General features: G+C 40.0%; 1 protein-coding gene across 1 annotated transcript in view; it reads left to right on the forward strand.

Moving 5' to 3' along the window:
• Positions 1-844: 844 nt before the first annotated feature.
• The window catches only part of LOC142160666 (guanylate cyclase 2G-like), a 37,522-nt gene continuing 15,966 nt past the window's right edge, over positions 845-22,400 (forward strand). The window contains exons 1-13 of the mRNA XM_075215526.1: positions 845-893; positions 1,829-2,160; positions 4,869-5,217; positions 7,887-8,011; positions 9,996-10,172; positions 10,714-10,858; positions 11,496-11,631; positions 12,786-12,889; positions 15,087-15,253; positions 16,197-16,343; positions 19,563-19,649; positions 20,651-20,755; positions 21,709-21,780. Coding sequence (XP_075071627.1) covers positions 845-893; positions 1,829-2,160; positions 4,869-5,217; positions 7,887-8,011; positions 9,996-10,172; positions 10,714-10,858; positions 11,496-11,631; positions 12,786-12,889; positions 15,087-15,253; positions 16,197-16,343; positions 19,563-19,649; positions 20,651-20,755; positions 21,709-21,780 — 1,995 coding nt within the window. The remainder of the gene's footprint in view (positions 894-1,828; positions 2,161-4,868; positions 5,218-7,886; positions 8,012-9,995; positions 10,173-10,713; positions 10,859-11,495; positions 11,632-12,785; positions 12,890-15,086; positions 15,254-16,196; positions 16,344-19,562; positions 19,650-20,650; positions 20,756-21,708; positions 21,781-22,400) is intronic.

Here is a 22,400-nt window from a genome sequence, read left to right on the forward strand (position 1 = left end):
GAGTTCAATTCCTGACCATGACCTTATCTGTGTGGAGTTTGTATGTTCTCCCCGTGTTTGCGTGGGTTTCCTCCGGGTGCTCCGGTTTCCTCCCACACTCCAAAAACATACTAGTAGGTTAATTGGCTGCTATTAAATTGACCTTAATCTCTCTCAGTGTGTGTGTGTGTGTTTAGGTTAGGACATTTTAGACTGTAAGCTCCAATGGGGCAGGGACTGATGTGAGTGAGTTCTCTGTTCAGCGCTACAGAATTAGGGGCACTATAAATAACTGATGATTATCTATACTAATATCTAAATTAATTTTAGTCAAAATGGTTTCCAGCAAACAAAGGGTTAATGTAATTTTTTTTTAATGAAGGAAACCTATATACTTGACTCTTTCTGTCACAGCCCAATGATTATTTACTCAGATATGCCCTGTTATCACAGCAGAGCAATTAACTCTATTTTTATTGCCCAGTTAAGCGTTCCAAACAAAATATTGGCTAAAAGGTCTAGTTTGGTGACTCCAAGTTCAGTGTATAATTCTTATTAGAAACATAATGGATCAAAACAATACTTTCCTTAAATTCATGCTTTGTATATATTTGTAACTACTGAAAGTAACAACATAACATCATGTCAATGATATCTACAGGCCCTTTAAAGAACCTATGAGAATGGGGTATCTCTTGTAGAAAACTTAAAGTAGTCATCTGCTGTCAACCACAACTCTCCTTCACCATTTATCTTCATTAAGCGTTCCTTTCTCTGCTGTTCTAGAGGAGGCACGCTTGTGGTTATCTCTTAGTAACTACTGTTCTTCTTTAGTGTCATGTTCAGTCCTGGAAAAAAACCGAGGATGCAGCGAAGATCACCAAGTGAAGAGCGTTTCTATGATTTAGCTGAGAGTAATGAAACAAGGTGCCCAAATTTCCAGGATCCAGTCATTGTGCCATAACTACTAAAGCCTACAACCCGCTGTTATTTGTCATATTCACATATGCAGATTGCGGTCATCAGATTTTCCTGCATGTCAGATAATAAAGTTCTTCCAATCAGACTCTGATTGCGTTTGCTTGTAGTTTAGGCCCGACACAGTGGAATGTAGTTAGTTGGTTACCAATGTGTATTGGGTGACTGGCCGACCTCATTAAGAGAGGTCCATGGGACCTGACTGTTTGACCTGACAAGCAGATAGCCAGTCCTGTCCAATCTGGTCACAGACGTCTGTGGAGAAAATGGATATCGATCCGTCCATATGAGAATTGGCCCGAATGCAGGTTATTAATGTTTCCTACTTAAGTGAGTCCCTCCAATATTGTTTCAGACAAGGAAAATGTGGAAAAAGTGATTTTATAGACCTATAATATAAGAAATATCATAAAATAAATACATATTGTAGTGTACATTATTGTGTATTTATGGTTTGAAATAAATGTGCTACATAAACGATAATATTTATCAACCCTCTGGTCCAACACTGCTCACATAAATAGAAAATAAGAGTTTACGTAGGAAAAGCAAGCAAAATGGGTAAACTTAGAGGGTTAACACAAGGACGTGACATGGAGATCCAGCAGTTGAAGGGTTATAGAATTAAGGGCCAGTGGGAAACGGTGGCTGGAGACATTTCTGCTAATTAGGACTATTTAATAGGAGACATGTAGAAGGCACTAGAGAATTACAGACATCAATCTGAGGACAGGTATAAGTATCTCTCTGTGAGCAGTAGCGGAGTCTTCCTTAGAGCCAGCAACTGGGGCTGGATAGATAAAATCAACACTTGTTATCTGATTTCTCAGAACTCTCTCAGATTCTGCAATGTGGCTTTTCCTGTGTACAGTTTGTGTCCAGTTTTGCATTGGAGGAACACAAATTATCAGTAGTATTAATTACACCAAGGGAGCGCAGTCCTCAAAGATACTTGTTGGCTTCCAGGCCCCGTGGAATTTCTCCTACCCCTTCAGCGCCCAGCGGCTGGGCTCCGCCATCCAGTTGGCAATAGATAGGATGAACATGGAATGGAAGCCTGAGCTCCTGGGTAACAGGACGTTGGAGTTTGTGTACGCCGATTGTGGTTGCAATGCCAAGATGTCACTAAATGCCTTCATCAGCCAGTTTGAGGAATACCAAATCTCTGCCCTCTTCGGCCCGGTGTGCCCAGAAGCCGCTGAGGTAGGAATACACTGTGATTTGTTTTTATTATATCTTGTATGCAAAGGGAAACATAACCTGCGTGCAAATAGTTATGCGGAGATCATTAGAAACATACAAACTTATCAATTTGTAGAAAGAACTTTGCTGTATATCAGCGTTTATTAGGAATGAAATCTGCTCTCATGTTTGTTCTACAGAGTAAAGGAAAACTTGCAGGAAGTTTGGGGTTTAAAATATTATGAATTCATTAGATATTGCCTAGTAAAGTAATGTGCCCTTCTGCTCCCCTTGTCCAGGGGAAGCTGCCTGTGGTTTAGCCTTTAGAGTTATGAGCAAAGCAAAAATAAAAGAGCATATTTGCACCTTGACAAAACCATGCTGCACAGCAGGGAGAGATCATTTAAAATGTGCGGTCAGATTAGAGTTGAGAGGGGGGTGTCCTAGATCAACTCTAAATTGCAGTGTAAAATAAAGCTGCCCGGTATTTGTATACTACATGCAAAAGCAGCCAGTACTTTCCCTGCATGCAAAAAAATTAAATAAATGCATTTGCTGCTGCATTGTAACATGGTTCATCAAACAGCAAATTTGTCCCTTTTTTTTTCTTTCTTTGCTTTGCACCTAACTCTATAATGCCCTCTGTGTGCTGATCGCTGGATTCATCTTCACACTGGACAATGACCTCTCCTGGTCGGGCTCCTGCAGACATCACAGTTTTGCAGTCTCACAAGTGCTGGTCAGCAGGGTGCTGGTCTGTCACAGGGGGAAAGGAGGAAGTTTTCAAATATTATCAAACAAAGTTGCAATTCCACATTTTAGTTTTAAGATTTTGCACTGTGATAGGACAACAATGCACTAATTAATTAGTCTTAGGACTGTCTGATCCACTCATTTTACAGATGAAATAAATTTGTCCACAATACCCCATACTCAGGGGGAAGGGGGGGGGGCGGCAAATTTTAGCCCAGAGGGGGATGGAGACTTGACTCAGCTGCCTATTCGTAACATTGTAAAGGAAAGAAATGCAGGTGGCCCAGTGACCTAGCCAAAGTAGTCAACTCTGGGACTGGTTTGAGGAGCAGATACCCCCCTGCCTGAGTCATTAAAGCACATACTGAGCGTAGTGTGCGTTTGTTTTAAACTGCACATAACTCGACTTGGCATATCATCATCATCATCAGCTTTTTATATAGCGCCACTAATTCCGCAGCGCTGTACAGAGAACTCACATCAGTCCCTGCCCCATTGGAGCTTACAGTCTAAATCCCCTAACACACACACACACACACACACACATACACACACACAGACTTAGAGAGACTAGGGTCAATTTGATAGCAGCTAATTAACCTATTAGTATGTTTTCGGAGTGTGGGAGGAAATCGGAGCACCCGGAGGAAACCCACACAAACACGGAGAGAACATACAAACTCCACACAGATAAGGCCACATTCCTACTAAGCAAGGAGCGGATCTCCAGATACGTGTGGTGATGATTACAGGTGTAGGTTTACTCTACTTTACTAGACCAGACACTGCAGGACACGTACAATACCTATGTGGAATATAACATCTCAAAAGAACATACAGAAATATATATATATATATATATATATATATATATATATATATATATATATATATTCAATTAATGTTACCTGTCAGTATTATAGTCATTTATGATTATACATGGAATTTTTTTTTTTTTTTTGTTAATTTTTTTTTTTTTCTTGAAAATCATTTATTAGGGTGAACTTTATGTCTTCTGTACACAATGGACATTGTTACAGTTGCTCCTGATTGCAGACACATGTTATAGCTGCATACGATACTGACTGAGAACTTAGACTAGCACTATAGATGGTGCAAGAGATACGGCAGAAAACCAGCGTACTTCTTGGACGTGGTTGCAGGGCATCACCCTTACTGTACATTGCCTACATCGCCTACGTCAATCCGCACAATTCCCACCCCGTTCCCTCCCCTAAATCGTAGCCTGCGGTAAGTGTCTTTTACATCCTAAGCAGACTTGGACGTAGCTGGGTTCTGTTGCTCATCGTACGGTTCTGACCATGCACAGCGTGATTTTTGCGAACGATACGCACAAAATTGACAGATACGCTCCCCGATAACTCTGGCTCACTGGGTGAATATTTAGCCATCTTGACATGCAAAATTTGTTTTAGTCCTGAAGTGAAGTTATACAAGATAGTGACCACACTATTACTTTACATTAAACTGTAGAATTTTTAATATACGTTCAAATTGGCCTGATCTTGTCACATTTTGACCACCCACCAAAAAAATCACCTGACCTGGGAAAAACCCAATTGGATTAGACTCTATATTGGGGAGGGAGTTAAAGCCTGTCCCCTAATTATTGGATAGGACTGTGAGTGGACTGAATTGGAATAAGGAAACATGCAGCCTCCGATACGTGCAATTGGCCCATCAATTTATTGACTGGATCTGTCCAATTTGTCCATCCATAAGTGTGCTTAGCTGGCCTCAGATCAGGTCATTTGGGGGGTGGGCTGAACGATCAGATAACAACAGACTTGGTTGGCTTTAGCTGTGGAATTTGTCCCCTGCACAACAGATCAGGCTCTGATGTCTGCAGGTAGAGGGCCAGGTAACATCAGGGCTCTGTTACAAAGGTTCTGAAGAATCTTAGGGACCTTTAGAAAAGAATGTAGCATTGAAGCCATTGCATTGTGTCACCTCAGGTCACCGGCTTGCTGGCTTCCTCTTGGAACATTCCAATGTTTGGCTTCGTCAGTCAGACACCAAAGCTCGACAACACGCGCACATATGACACGTATGTGAAAATGGTGTCGCCCCTTCAGTGCGTCTCCGAAGCCGTGGAGCAGACCCTGAAGCATTTTACGTGGCACTATATCGCTTTGTTTGGCGGAGCTGCCGAGGGCTCGACTTGGGAGAAAATTGATGAGTTGTGGACACTATTGGAAAACCAACTAGCCACGAACTTCACCATCACGGCTAAGATAAAGTACGAGCCGAGTAAACCGGGGAATCTTCAGGAGAATCTCCGCGTCGTGGCTGCAGCTGCTAGAGGTATGTACAAAGTACGGTTATTAACGGCTGTGTAAATTCTCACTTTCATTCATTGCATATATTAAGGAATATCTACAGAATAGGACTATTTTAAAATGATATATCTATTATAGTATAAATTTATTAGATATTAAGGAAGTTATTATAAATTTGGCGACCGTTACCATTTCTTATTTGTAACTTTTAACTCTCTAGTACATCTAACTATTCATTTTTTTCAATTTTAATATTATATACGGGTGACAGGATGGGTTTTCTATTTGGGGGAGGTGATATATTGCTGATTTATCTTTGGATTCTGCTTACCATCGTTAACCTGCCGTTGCCGACCAGTCCTACTGGTGATACTCAGCCAACAGACACTTAACGACTCGCGTGCCAACTGCGTGCCGTGGTAGTGACCCCGGATGCTGGAGAGTATTTGCTGTCACCACCAGGCTCCTTCACCTGGAGCCGCTTACTTCTGGGTGATGTGTGTAGCTGATGCAGCACCTCTTTGCTGGTGACTGTGTCTGGTCCCCCCAGATCACTTACTTTGGATCAGAACTAAAGGTTTCTTAGGACACTGGATTCAACACTAGAGAGACAGGGAATGGACTATCTCTAATCTGCAGTCCACAGAATTACAGCCGGTATAGGCATAATGCAGGAATAGAGTGGGAACTTTAAGATAGGTACTGTTTACTGATCACTTGTTGTTCTTAAAAGAGCAATTACACACCATTAAAGGGTAGTGATGAGACGCACACACACACGCCCTTGCCATAAATTAATATAAATATTTGACATACTAGATAAATCCTAGTGGGTGATGTGAGCAGAGGGGCCAATCTGGGAAAAGGGGTAGACTGCACTGAACTAACCAATCAGGATTAGATATGGCTGGGCCAATGGATGAAGAGTTTCTACTTATGTGCCACTTATATCTACCCCGTTAGTCATCAGGACAGACCTATTCTCTGCAAACAGGAAAGCTTTCAACACAGTGATATTACATATTAATAGTTGGGTGTAACCCTGGTCATATGGAACAATGGATTATCCAAAATTGGGGTTTATATACAATTTACAGTAATCTGTGATAAATCTATGCTAAACAGGTTTGTTTCATCATATTTCCATTACTAGCCCTAACTCACACATAGGAAGACTCTTGATGTTCTTTTTACCTTGTCCTTTCAGCAAAAGGTGATGCCTTCACCCTACCTGGGCTCGGACCAGATACTCAATTAACATGCCATAGCCCGTGTCAAAGAACCACACAAACATGCTCTCGGTCAGATATATCAGTCCCTCAATACATTTTCTGTACTTACGATAATGTACAGAAGGAGCACCGTGCCGTCAATATAAATAACTGTATACAATAATACAAAGGCCGGGTTAAAAATGTACCCTATATCTGATAGCCAATGAATACAACTACATAACCATCATGCTATAGGTTCATTTAAGGAAACCAGTATCTGTTAATTAAAAGATATATCTATTTATTCCGCTAAACAAATAAAAATGGCTTTGTATAAAATAAAGGATTTAAGGATTGTAAAATCACAATATTTAAATGAGAAATATATTAGTTCAAAACGGGTCTTAGAAAAAAATGAGCCATAGAAAAAGGAGCACACAGGCCTAAGTACTATTATATAATTCTAATTCTGGAGCAAAGACTGTCCCAGACAGTCCAGTATCTTAAGTCAGGAAAAGATGACCAATAAGTCTTTGCATGCAAGCAAGAGAGGGGGCAACATTCGGAACTTATGGTAATAGCTCACAAAGATGAGCAGTAGGTGATCTTGGGTTAATGATCCCAGTCTGCGTTGCTTTTCTCCCAGACACCATCTATTTCAGATGCTGATTAATATTAAGCTCCCTTATGAAGATTAAAAGTCTCCAACATTCAGTGTAACCCCCTTGACGAGTTTCTCCGGTAACACAGTTTAATCTGATAAAACAGGAGTTTTCCCTGGAGATTTTTCTTTTCTCCCTATAATAAATAGACTCCTCATTCTCTCTCCCTTTCTCTCTCTGTCTCTCTCCCTGTTTCACTTAATTGTCTCCTTTCTTGTTCATGCTGGATCTGTTTCTTTTCATTGTCCCTGGTGGGGTACAAGGAACCCAATATCCTCCGCATCCCAGCCCATAACATGACAGGCCCACCTGTCACTCAAAATCCCTCCTGGAACGTAGATTCTACTTTCCAGCAGTTAAAGAGATTTCAGAGCAAGAGGCACTGCTGCTAAGTGCAAGGGGTAGTAACAGACCCAACTCTTCCCCTCTGGATCGGCAACTGGCATGAAAACCAGTGAAGATATTCCCAAATGCAAGAATTGAACAGCAAGAAATATCTAGTATTTTTACTACTGAATGAGAATCTTCAGTTTCTTCCGATAATGCCAAAATGGTCTGCAGCTCTGAATTATAATTATATATTTATTTATAGATAACGTACATCATTAACACCCCTAATATGCAGACATGTTTAATTTCTAGATTCAATGTAGTTGTATCCACAATCTTGGATATAGGAGTTTTAGTGCTTTGTAATCCTTTGAGCTTTGCACAAGATGCAGTGTTCTGTGTGAGTTTGTGAGGGGTACGATTCAGTGTTAATTGTTTCTTGCTGGGGGATATAGCTGTAGGTCTGACGTGATCTTCCTCTCTTCCAGTTATTATTTTAGTGGCGAGCTCTAAAGATGCCAAACTGATTTTGCTGGAAGCCGAAAAACAGGGACTGACGGACGGGAATTATGTGTTTATCATGGTACAACAATTTGAACTCAGTGGATTTCTGGTGAGTCCTGAAGGGTTTATATGTAATTTTAATGTAGCCATTTTGTATATTTCCGTATTATGTGAATATTTATCTCAGAGATGTGTGGTTCGGATTCAAAGAAATCCGACAGATCAGAGATTTGGCTTTCTGAGTAGATACAGAACACGACTCGATTCTTCGGTGCAAAATTGGATCTGAAAATGAGGCAAATTGTAATTACCATGAAAAAATGGAACCAAAATGCTTGTTATACAGGAAGTGCCTCATTGTCCTTTTGGTTAATGCACTCCAAGCTGGAACGCATAGCGCTGGAGTGTGCATTTAATAGTGGAGGTGCATTATTGCACCTCCTTGGTACATGTCTCCGGTACCCATGGAGAATACGCACCCCTAGGCAGGTGTCCCATTTGTATACATCCGCTTTTGACACTTGCGAAGACTTTTAGAACTAAAACCACAACACGGGGGTCAGCACATATCTTTAATTTATCTATTATGTTCCTCCACGCTGCTTTCATATTACTTATATGAGCAAAGCAAATGTTATACCATTACAAATTTTCAGTAAGTTTCACTTACGCGCTGACTGAAATGTTCTAATCAGAAAGTTTATGATTCCTGCGTGTGTGTCTAACCATCTATAAGTGCTACAAGACTCACGCTATTAACAAGCAGCATATTACCACTGCAAGTTATCAATAAAACTTCACCGTAGCAGCTGATAGATGCTCAAAAAATATTTAAGAAAAGTTTATTTTATTTCTTGCAAAATGGCCAATTTGTCATTGTAAAATAAAACTGAAAAAAAGTTTCCACCCCTCCAATTTATTCTGTTTATTTTAAGGGCTCTCATCTGTTTAAAATGTACACAATGGAGGCAGCCATTGCATAGTCTGAGTTATTATTATGTGTAAGAATGCGGCCGATCCATTCACTAGGAACCAGTCACCTCACTGAGGTACTTTGTGTGGCAGCCATTTTGTCGTCTACCGCAGCCATTTTTTTGTTTGAACAAATCTTCAATGAGCCTATCAATTCACTAGAAATCACTGGTATCATTTTAGGCACATTGAAGGCAGCCATTTTGTGGGCTGAACCAATATACCCGAGAGTGCTGCATTCTCACTAGGAGCCAGTGACCCATACCTGTCAACACTCCTTGAATGTCAGGGAGACTCCCTGAAATAGGGGTGATCTCCCTCACTCACTGAAGAGTCTGGCATTCTCCCTGATGCTGAGCCAGTACAAGACGTGGTTGGCTTCGCCATCTGTGGCATGAAGGCACAGTTCAGAAATTGTGTCCTATGTCCATGTATTGGTGCCTATGGAGGTGGCCATTTTCATGGAGACCAAGATGTAATCAAAGACTGACAGGTAAGACAACATGACTTCAGTAATGGAGACAGAAATGTAAAAGACACTTCAGTCTCTAGAGATTCATTAGATGCTTTTCTTTAACGCATAGTTGCCTACTCTCCCGGAATGTCCGTGAGACTCCCGCATTTCTGGGAGACCTCCCAGGAAAGCAGGGCAACCTCCCAGTTCTTGCCTCCTGCTGTAATTGGTCAAAATTGTGACAAGCGTTTAGGGGGCGTGGCAAAAATTATGCCATTCGTCAAGCCCCACACCCGCACGCCCACCTCCCCCGGGATCTCCCTGAAGCCAAAGAGGAAAAGTTGGCAAGTATGCAATGACCTCACTGGGGTAGTTTGTGGATCATGCAGTTTGTGGTCTCAGGCAGCCATTTTGTGAGCTAACATAATATACATGAGACTGTGGCCTATTGATTCCCCAGGAATCACTTGAGGCGCAGTGCAGGCAGCCATTTTTTGAGCTAAACCAATCTTCATTAGAGTGCAGCCTATCAATGCACTAATAACTACTTATATAGAGTTATCCTGATCTGATTGGTTGCCTTCTCATAATTATTGGTCAGACCGCCAAAGTGCGCGCTGTCATAAGGTCTCGTTATAGAATAACTGTAATATATGTTTTTTTGCAGGACGTGTTTTGGAAAGACGCCTTGATCAGTAAAAGAAACCAGACTATCATCCAGGCCTATGACGCTGTGCTCATGATAGCCCTGAACCCCAGTAACAGCTACGCCTCCTTCATGACTCAGGTCTACCACAAGCTGCGAGGACCCCCCTTTTACAGTGAGATCTCCTCAGAGGACCAGGTACATCTCCTCACACCCGGTGCACATTGTCTGCTGCGTGCTGGGCGGCAGCAACATACAGCCTGCAGGTGTTATTTTAGTTAATAAAGTTTTGTTATATATTTTTTTAAAAAAATGCTTTTCAATAACTTTATTATTTTATTTTTTAATTAAATTTGGGCCGAGTCCGAGCATCTACATCCAGCGCACATGCGTAGACCCGGCGAGCCGACTCACGCATGTGCAGATTGTCCCCAGACTGGCCAGGTGAGCGGTAAGTCTCCTCTTACTGCCGCCAGCCAGTATTTCCGGGAGACCTGAGCACGGCTCAGCTGCCATGACGATCTTTATTGGTAAATTTGTATGGCAGTGATAGAAAACCTTCATTATCGCCCAATGATCATAAATAGACCCCCTAGAGTGACGTATTTTATATTGTATTATCTACACAGTGTTACCAATAAAAACTACTTCTGTTTTCTCCCCTGCTAGTTAGCTCACATTATATGTATATATATAACCCGGATCAAGATGAAGTCAACAGTTGAGGTTTGTGTTATAGGTGAGCCCGTACGCCGCCTATCTCTACGATTCAGTATTACTCTACATGATGGGGTTAAAGGATCTTCTCCAGCAAGGCAGAAATATCACGGACGGACAGGGCCTGGTGCAAAGTCTGAGGGGGCACAATCAGTACCAGTTGCTCGGTGAGAAGAGTTCCACACTCTCAGTCATGTGGCAAAAAATTGCACTTTTTTGATATTGAATTCTCTCTTTTCTTCTGGTAGAAAAAAAACCATGTGTTCCTAACCTATCTACATGTGAGCAGGGGATATGCGCTGGTGTATCAATTCAGTTTGAGATGATAGTAGTCTGGGCTTTCACCACTGTTGATTTAGACGGGAAAGTCCCGATTTGGACCTTTGTCCAGCAATATTGGGAGGTACACAGGATGCCACATGGTGAGCACAGCGATACAATAGTATTTTTTAGGGGATGGTAGAGGGGTTGGGAATAGTCTATGCTAAGTTCTCGGCATGCAGCCATGACAACATCTATGCTTGACATGACGATACCCCCTACATTCCTGCTACGTATAGTGCAATTTACACACATCCTATTACATTCTTGTCTGAATGAGCCATTAATGGGAAAGTGGAAGCCATTATTCAGCATTATATATACTCTAAAATTATGTAGTGCCGTCTTTATGGAAAACCATTTTACTTACAGGACGAACTCAAGTGATTAATGGGCCAGACCGATGTAACAATCTGATGATTGTTTATGAAGCACATTTGAAAATGAAGTACGTCACATTTCAATTGAATTCTAATTTAATAGGAATCACTGGTCCGCTGAACATTGATAAGAAGGGAGAGAGATTAATCAATTACTCTGTGTATGATCTGCAGCTGGTCGGGAATGAATCTCGGTTTGTCCCTGTTCTTCAGTACGACAGTACCAGGAAAGAGATCAGGTGAGTACTTGTGTATCACAGCACAAGGAGGAACTGCATTATACACCTTGTAAACTTGTATCATCCAGAGACTCATTGTTTGTCGTTGCCAGAACATTCTCTTAATTGTTATACTAATAATTTAATGGTTATCAGCTTTCTATGTTTTTTAGAGACCTTTTTTATGTGAACTTTTTTTACTTGAATAAGAAGGTATGCGCAACAATATATTTAATATTCGAGTATATGTGCTTACAATAATCAATGTGTATAATAAACAGCTACAATGATTAAGGCTAGGTACACACCGGAGAATTTTCCGACCGACGTGTTATCTACAATGACTTTACATTCGATCGCTTGGACGATTAATGCGTACACAATAGTCACGTTTTGGACTATTAACGAAAGACCGTTCGGGTATCGACTTTTTACAGCCATATTGTCGTGAGCAAAGATTTGAATTTTGTACACACTGAAACGACTTAAGCAATACACATATAAATGAAACATTGCTTTTTTTTAATAACACTACACTGACAAAAGTTTATAATTAAACTGTCAGACATATGCTGTATGCATTAATGCAATGGATACCTGCTATTGCTTTACCACTAGAAGTACCCAATTACCAAATGAGTGGTGTGCGGACACCACACCACGTGGGACTGGTACAAGCATGAGAAATTGACATACACACGCCCCCAATGGAATCGCAGATCGAGGAACTATCGGCATTTGCTCGTGGAACGATCAGAAACTTATACACACCACATGATCGTTAGGTGATTGGTCGCAAAATATCAAACAGTACAACCAACCAAGAGAGCCGACAATCGACACTTTGGAATGACTTTCGACCATCACGTCATTATATACACTAACCCGACTTCCGACCCAACAGTCGTATGTCGGCTGATTTGCCTGATTATTGTATGAAAATGCTCCAGTGTGCATCTAACATAACGTATTAACTTAACTCTAACATTCTATAAATGAGAACAAATTATATATAAAGTTGCAATGATATTACACTCTTAAATTTCATAAGGATTAATCTAACCAATCAATGTTGCTTTCTAGCCGCGCATACTGCAATTTCGGCTGCATTCCCTGCTCTGCAAGTTTTCTTTTGAATGATAAATACGAGGATTATTTTCCTATTGTTGGTTTAGCCCCACGGATGCTTTATCCCACATCTCCTGGCCCGGACCGAACCGCCCACAGGACAGACCCGACTGTGGGTTCAGCAATGAGCTGTGCAGGACGGCTATGAGCAGTAAGTGTGACAATGACTGAGCGTTGGGTGACCGGACCAATGGGCATTTTCACAGTAGTGGCCCTTTAGTGATGTTTGCAAATGACCTCGTTCACAGGCCTACAGTGGTTGTCCGGGGCCGTCTTCCCACCACATTCACCAAAATGCCTGGTAATGATCCAGGTGATTGCAACAGGATAACTATCAGGAAACGTTTTCGGTTCACACATGCTGCAACATTTGGACTATTTTCCCAACGTTGGCAGTGATATCAATGATTTGTGGGCAAAGAGTCCAGGGTTAAGCAATTCCTTGAGCTGGCCCGGAGGTCTTCTCATCGCTAACATCACAGTACATGGGAGGAAGGGACTGTCTGGCAAATTTTAACCAGGGTGAAAACGCACACAGCTCTGGCCCTTGGGCAGTGGGCCATCCTTAAATAGTGGCTTTAGGTTTAGATTAGAGTCTGATTTATCCAAAGGCGAAAAACCATTCCATTCATATTCATCAATCCATTTCATTATAATTAATGCCCTTTTAATCACTAGTCTCCTCACACTTATAATCAAGCCCAATCATCATAATTAACCTCCTCATCAGGGGCTGGCTGGAAAATTTAAGCCCGGTGGGCGAGACTTGGCTCAGCAGACTATTAGGAACATTTTAAAGGAAAAAAAACAGGTAGCCCAGTGGTCCAGCCCAAGGTAGTCCACTATGGGGATGATGACCCCCTGCCCCCTAGCCCAGCCTGCCCCTGTTATCATACATGTAAACTTTTCACCCTCATTATTAATTCCCCTCAATCATAATCACCCCCTCCCCACACAGACGCTCAAATAACAAAAAATAGGGCTGAGTAGTACAGGGTGTAAAATAAATTAGTAAATTTAATAGACTATTGCTTATATAACTATAATTCCTTTATTTATTTGACTGTGGCAGAAAAACTACTCTAGAGAACTGATTATTACATAAAAAGTTGTATTATTAAAAAATGTCAGATCTTTATAAAGTCCTAAATTGATTACACATAAAAACACAAAATCAGTGACGTGAATTACAAATTAGTAGCAGCGGAGAGCAAGTACGGGGAGATATTAAACTGCGAGGAACAGATGGTGTTAGTGAAGCTCATACACAGTTGGAGACTGAAAAAATGCCGCTTTTTTCATATGGTTTAAATGTATTTGGAACTCTATAATTTAGGAAACAACTGTCCCCAACAGAGATATTTACATTGCGTGGCAGAAAAAGTTAGGAATAGCCAGAAAAAGGAGGAATAAGACTGTGTTTTTTAAATACTAAGCTTTTCTCTATGGCTCAGTCCGTAATGGAACTCCAGGGGGAAATTTTATCAAGCTGTGGGTTTGAAAAAAGTAGAGATGTTGCCTATAGCAACCAATCAGATTCTAGCTGTCATTTTGTAGAATGTGCTAAATAAATGATAACTAGGGGCCTGATTCATTAAGGATCTTAACTTGAAAAAACTTCTTATTTCAGTCTCCTGGACAAAACCATGTTACAATGCAAGGGGTGCAAATTAGTATTCTGTTTTACACATAAGTTACATACTGACTGTTTTTTCATGTAGCACACAAATATCAACTTTAAATTTCAGTTTACAAATAAGCTATCAAGTATTTGTGTGCTACATGAAAAAACAGTCAGTATTTAACTTATGTGCAAAACAGAACACTCATTTGCACCCCTTGCAATGTAACATGGTTTTGTCCAGGAGACTGAAATAAGAAGTTTCTCAAGTTAAGATCCTTAATGAATCAGGCCCTATATTATTAACAGGTGACATTAATTGAATAGTTTTTTTTCTGTACATTCTTTTGTGACTTTATATTTCACATACGTATTAGACGTATCCTGCAGTGTATTGTCTGTTAGAGCAGAGCGGACCTAGACCCGTATTCATCTCCACCTTTATCTTCACATCTGCTCCTACTTGAACACAGACGTGCTTATGCCCGAATTATATGAGTTTTTAAAAAAACGCACAATATGTTGAATGCATTAATGGATCAACACCAGGCACATCGCACTCAGCTTTGCAAATATCTGTATGCAATGGATGAAACGCGTTAGGACGGAGGACACAACGGAGAAACTAGGGTCATGGCGATCGCTATACTCTACAGGTCATATCCATTTTATGCCTATTCCAGTCTCAGATGTTGACAAACCCATTTTCTCTCCTGTTCTTTTACAGACACCCCAGTCATCGCTCTTATCGTCACCCTCGTAGTCACTGCCTTGGCCGGCCTCATGTTTGTGTTGTTCCTCCTGGTTCAGAAGGGTAAATTGAGGAAACAGTTTTCTAATAACACCTGGTGGCAAATTAAGTATGAAGACATTACAATTCTAAGAGACAGCAAGGTACGTCACGGGCGCATTCAGTGACTCCTACTGCACTCAATCTCTTCTGGGCCTTTGTGCACCTCGTTTAGTGTAAGGTTTACTGTTAACGATTTTAAAAAAATATCATAAATATAAAATATTATAAATATATATATATATATATATATATATATATATATGATATATCTTCCATTTGAAAGAGCATATAATTGCTCTGTTGGATATTTATATATGTCACACTGAGCTGAATGCAGTAACTGAAGTATATATACGTCACTAAGTACGTGTAGAATGTAACCTGTCGCATCCCTTTGATGAGGGTTGCCGTCTTTTAAAAAAAACAAAAAACTGTTTATGGTGGTGGAGTTTCTTGGTCTTATATTATAGATTATTGTATCATTAGGAGATTTTATAATAGGTCATAGTACGTTGATGTAAAATATCCTAATTTTATTTTATGACGGATTTCCTATTCTGTATAATACCGCAATGACGGCCTTCTAACCAATTATACCAGTACCACCACATGTAAATTACAAGGATATAATGGACAATAGTTTGTCAGAGGCTCTCAAATTAAGCACTGCAAAAGTATTTATAGGACCACTTAACCTTATATAGTAGGTACCTTATATACAAGAGCTACAGGTATCATTCCTAAATATATGTGTAAATATTCTCATACCTTGAAAGAAAAGAGTTGAAGGGGTATATTTACTAAACTGCGGGTTTGAAAAAGTGGATATGTTGCCTATAGCAACCAATGAGATTCTAGTTATCATATTGTAGAATGTTCTAAATAAATGATAACTAGAATCTGATTGGTTGCTATAGGTTTAGCTATAGTTTAGCTTATAATAGACTTGTGTCACTGACTACTTTGAAAGTCCCTAATATAACCATTGATAAACTGGTAAATTGACTATTGTACGGGATGGTCCAATCTCCTTGTATCCAACAGAACAATGCTGTTACACCCTCAAACACCCCCACATCTAAAAGGTTCGGGAGTTTCGGTTCCAGTGCCGTCATTTCCAGCAACAAGAGCTGTGGTTTCACCGACAAGCAGGGCAAGGATGTATTCTACACTTCCATCGGTATCTACCAGGTACAATACTTCCAGAATGACGGTTACTGTTTCAGTTGTATCCCAAGGCTTTTAGCAATGTCATAATTATGGCACATACCACTAGGCAACCTAAGTGCCTGTAACCTAGAGCACCAGGGTTTCAGGGGTGACTAAAACACTGAGTGAGTGGCATAATGTCACTTATTTAGTGTCTTTATTTCCACCTTGGCACCCTCACACTGAGCGTTATCCGCTAACATGAAGCTTACCTGCCCCTCCATATTGGTAATGGGCGGGGAGAATGGGCTGGACTATGATGTCATACCCAGCACCACACCCCTAAGAAGGGACAATTCTGCCCCGCCCTGCTCCCTATAAGGTGAAAAGGGGAGTGGCATCTGAGGGCAGACCCTCTTTTATTTACTGCTAATATGCTAAGGTGATTTGTGACTGTATCATGTGTTGTCAGCTAATTTGCAAGTTTATAAACATTGCATTTACCCTTTACATCTTGGCTGCCTGCAGTAATTATTATTTTTTTTTTCATTTTATCTCTCAGTAATGTCACCTAGTGACTTGATAGGTTAAATATGGGGTTATCCCAAATGTTGGCTGCCTTCACTGTGTGTGCAATTGATGACGTCTCTTCAATACGTAGAAGAATCCTAAATTCAGTTCGACTAAACATTTTTTTAAACATCACATGAAAAATAACATGAAAAAGTTGGGGTGTAGTACTGGGAAAGTAATATTGTATAATACTTGGTAGGAGCCCCTTTAGCTGCAATTACAGCTGTGAGTTTACTGGGGTCTCTGAGATTGGCACATCTGAACACTGCAGGGGTCCCCTATCCTTCTATCTAGTATTACCGGAGCCCCATCAGGTTGGACGGGGTCGTTGGTGATCAGCAACGTTCTAATCCTGGCATTGAAGTTGGTCTGGGCTTTGACTCAAGGCCATTAAGCTACTTCAATGTGGTCTTTGCTGTATTCTTTGGGTCATTGTCCTACTGGAATATAGATCCTAAATCTCTAGCAGATTTTAGCAGCTTTCCTCCAAGATTTGTCGATATATTGCTCCATCTATTTTGACATGGTTTCCAGTCTCTGAAACAGAGACGAGTCCCTATAGTGTTATACTCCCACCACTTTATGATGTACCCCCAGGAGGGACTGGTATTAAGATATTTGAAATTTTCTTGTAGAATTCCTCTAATTTGTACTTTTCAATAAACTTTTCTTTCATTTCCATTGAATGTTCTTTGGTCTTCATGATGAAACTTGGTTGGAAATACACTGATCAAATATGGAACCTCTCACACGGGTGTATTTATTTTGAAATCATTTGAAACATTTTTCTTATAGACAAATGGATTCCAATCACTCTAATACGTTTGTGATCTCTAAAGGCAACTGATTGAATTGTGTTTTATTTAGGTGTATCATTGCAAAGGGATACAAATGTATGTAATCAATTAATGTATGTGTTGTTTTTAATACTGAGTATTTTATGTTGATTAGAATTCCAGAATAGATCCATTTTATTTCCATGATGTAAGAAAATAAGAGTGTGAAAAATGACAAAGAGGGTGAAAACTTTTTGTAGCCACTGTACAAAGTATAATATAAAATAATAGTATATTATATAATATAACATACACAATATGTGAGGTTGCATAAGGATATGGTATGTGTTACTGTAATATCATTTAAATGCAGGGGCACATGTTATCTTGCGTTCCTCTTCGTATAATGCACTTTTTTTTTACACCTGTGCACAAACCACTAGTTTCGGATTCCAATTTGCGTTAAACTTAAATTAACCCCCACAATGCATACATTAATGCAAGGAGATGTAGAATAAAGTTACTGTTGTACTAACTTAAAACAATGTCAACACATTATAAAATTCCATAAATTTATATATACACAAAAAAGCGCTGTAGAATTTATGTGAGATATATTATAAGGAAACTTAAGTCAATTATAAAAGAGATTGTCCACCTTCAGATTACTATATCTTGTAGGCTTACACATGTCTTCCTGTAGATTTCCCCTAGTGCATTCCTTCATCCGTCTTTTCAGCCATGTCGTTATATCATAAGGCAGAGTGGGCTGTTTTCGTACATTTAAAATAACTGTTTTCCGAGAGGAGCTTTGTGTCGTATGATGATACAATGGCATAGCTGAAAAGCGCAGACGTGGTAAGTAAGAGTTACATAAGGGCATGTTTATAAAAGATATCTAAAAGTAGAAACACCTTTAAATATATTAACAGAGTTACCTTATTGTACAGAATTGACAGGTCCCATAATCTGGCGATTAGTGTTTCCTTTTTGTGTTATGTGATCTGAGTTTATTCTTAGGTACAGTAATTATTTATATAGGTTTCTTCCACTAGAGGGAGCCTCTTTGGCTCCCCTTCCCCCAAGTTGTGGTGTGATCGCAGAGAAGCTGTGCTCCCCAATACGTTATTAACTCTCTATGTCCCTTCTGATTTCCTTTTTGCGGTTCGGGGGAACAGGCGAACAGTGTGCAGGCTACACAAAAGAGTAAAAGAAAAAGCGGCACTCAGGATTCACAGGTAGGAGGCAGAGAATGAGCCCAGGGGGTAAATGTATGAACCTCCGGATTCTTCAACTCCGGCGAGTTCAGCGCTTAAATTTAAAGCGGCGCTGCCTTGTAAAGGGAGACTTCCCTTTACAAGGCAGCGCCGCTTTAAATTTAAGCGCTGAAGACGCTGAACTCGCCGGAGTTGAAGAATCCAGAGGTTCATACATTTACCCCCAGGTGTCTTATGACACGAAGACCCTGAACACCGGGTGATATTGATGTATATGGTCACACAGTAGACTACAGAGACAGGGGATTTGACTCTACCAAGCAATGAAAATCTTATATACCAAGATCTTGAGATTTGGCCCAGATACTATATTAGTTTTCTACATACTTTAATATCAGGGTTATAAGTCATCTTCTGAAACGTAAAGGTCTCTGTGACCACAACTGAAAATTTGCTTCATAGCCATGTTCTGCAGAATCTTCTATTAAAATGGATCATAAGCACATGAGGGGATCACAAGAAAACCCCCCAAAAATGACTGCAGTAGAACTTCAGCACCCTCATATCTCTTGTACATTGGACACTGTGACTTGTAGACTATTCTAAGTCAGGACTCATAGATAGCACTGATTTGTGTGCAATGGGTTGATATTGGTGAGCACAATAAATGATATCTATCTATAACTTTATTTCAGGGTAATCACGTTGCTCTGACGTATCTCATCGACGACGCTGCTGCCTTTCGGGTTAGGAAGCCGTCTGTCCTGAAGGAATTCCATATGGTAGGAGATTCTTATACGTGTATTCTTATACATTATAGGCAGCACGGTGGCTCAGTGGTTAGCACTTCTGCGTGTGTGATCACATTGACAACAGACCAGGTTGTTGGACCTGTCCATGTGCGGTCAGCAGAGATTTAACATCTTTCTTACATAAATTTACAACTTCTCTCTTATTCTGGAAAGTACTAAACGTTGGAACTTTATTGAGAATCTTATTAATCTTTCTATGTGTAGTGAAAAGTACATAATAGGGCTAGGGCAGTTTTGGCTAACCTGTGACACTCCAGGTATTGTGAAACTACAAGTCCCAGCATGCTTTCCCAATATATAGCAGTTTAGCAATGTCACAGTATCATCAGGTAGAGTTGTTTATTTCTGCTGCTCTAAAATATGTGATCAATAGGGGAAATATTAAGACTAAATATATTTAATGCAACCAAGTCATCATTGTATTAATGAATCTTTACAGTTTTTTAACTTTTTCCAGTTGTCCTTTAAGTTGGGCTTCACTAAGTTCCCAACTGAGGACAAACAAACAGAACAATATATTTTGGGAAGCATTTCCCAGTGATAGGAGTACCTACTTGTTTTACACCAAAGTCTTTCTATTAATAGAGTTCTTTATTTATGTTGCTGTTAAAAACAAGTCAGGTCCACTCTGAACATTTGATGTCATATCAAAGGATAGCAAAAAATTAAGAACTCTGCTTAGATGATTGATAAAGTTGCAGTTCGATGAACACAGACAAATATAATAAAGTGTGTAGGTCGGGATTCCCCTTTAAGGATTTCCACACATTCTCCAGTAAAGATAAGTAAACTATTATGTATTTAAGAGCCGATATCTATATATTGTGTGATAGATTGATAGGTACAGTAGCATGATATCTGTTAAGTCAAAATGTCACCAAGGATACCATTGTTACTAAAGGGCACCCTTATATAAAGCAGACATAAACGATATAATGAGATACCCCTAAAACTCATAAATCCCGTTTCAGATCAGGGAGTTGAAACACGAGAACCTGCTCACTTTCTTTGGTGTCTGCACTGATTCCCCAACTGTTTGTATCGTGACCCAGTACTGCAAGAAAGGAAGTCTAAAGGTACATTGATAGCTATCTATCTATCTATCTATCTATCTATCTATCTATCTATCTATCTATCTATGCATTTACATCTTATCTATCTATCTATCTATCTATCTATCTATCTATCTATCTATCTATCTATCCATATATCTGTCTCATATCTATCTATCTATCTATCTATCTATCTATCTATCTATCTATCCCATGTTGTCTGTCTTCCTCATAATCCATATATATCTTCTCCCAGCCAAACTGATTGATATGATAATCCTCTCACTACAACGGCTGTGGGCGTGGCCTAGTGCCAAGTGATAGGTGTACCCGCATTGGGGCGAGGCCAGATCCGGAAAGGACAGAATATATGACAGAGCAGAGTTGTGCCTCCCCTCAACACTTAAATATGTTTTTTGAGTGGATAACCCCCTTAATAAAAAGGAGTCCCATTGCTCATCATTGGCTTATTGTCTAAATCTGGCCCTGAAAAGCATAGAACTATGTCTAGTCTATATATTCTCCTGTGTGAGTTACAATTAAGGAACATGAGTTTTTGGGAGGTTTCAGCCATTTTCATTCTAGGGGCTAGATTTACTAAACTGCGGGTTTGAAAAAGTGGAGATGTTGCCTATAGCAGCCAATCAGATTCTAGTTATCATTTATTTAGTACATTCTACAAAATGACAGCTAGAATCTGATTGGTTGCTATAGGCAACATCTCCACTTTGTCTAACCCGCAGTTTAGTAAATATACCCCTAGGTCTTCCCTGACGAGGTGACAATATTATGGTATGACCTGAAGGAAAAACAGGGATGCTAGAGGGTCCAGAGCTACTAGGGCTGTATACGTAGTATATATATTACATGAAGATATGAAGACTTTTCTGCAGAGATTGTAAGTGGGAAAGAGCAGGTCCTGTTTTATAATACACAAGTAACATTCCTGGAGCTAATGACGTCCTTTATTATATCAGGATGTATTACAGAATCACGACATTGAGCTGGACTGGGTCTTCAAGCTGTCCTTTGCTTATGACATTGTTAACGTGAGTATCTCTCTGTCCCACTTTTATTTTCCCAGAAAACCAAAATTACTGAAATATTTACTTCTGTTGAGGATGACCTAAAACCTCAAGTGTCTGTACTATGAATACAGAAAGAACAAAGTAATATAAAGTAATAAATATTGGGGTATGTCAGGGAACACTTTAAAAATTACAGATGTGTCAGAACCGGGTTCCCTAGTTATTGAATCCATACAATAGACAGATTGGGTGGGAATAAGCTGCACTTATAATTTCAGGACCCTCCCCTAAGATTTTAAGCAAACCTTTGGGCTTTGGTTACTCTTTAATAGAAAATAAAACAAATTTAGCCAGATTAAAAGCAGTAGAAATCTGACCACAATGTAGAAATACCCAGAGCAGTTTATGCTGGGGACAAAACACTTTGGTTCTGCAACGTTGCACATGAATGGTCCAGCGATCAGCTGTATATGAACCTTCCATTCTTGGCAGATGCTTCCACAACCGACAAGTAATTGAGCAGAAAGAAGGAAACAGTCTGAAGAGAGAGGCGCACTGCGCAAAAGTGTAGGCATCACATCACAGTCCACCCTCCTACCACTTTATTATCACCCTCTCAATAGAATAAATGTTTCAGCGTT

The sequence above is a fragment of the Mixophyes fleayi genome, chromosome 6 (assembly GCF_038048845.1).
Source record: "Mixophyes fleayi isolate aMixFle1 chromosome 6, aMixFle1.hap1, whole genome shotgun sequence".
Lineage (NCBI taxonomy): Eukaryota > Metazoa > Chordata > Amphibia > Anura > Limnodynastidae > Mixophyes > Mixophyes fleayi.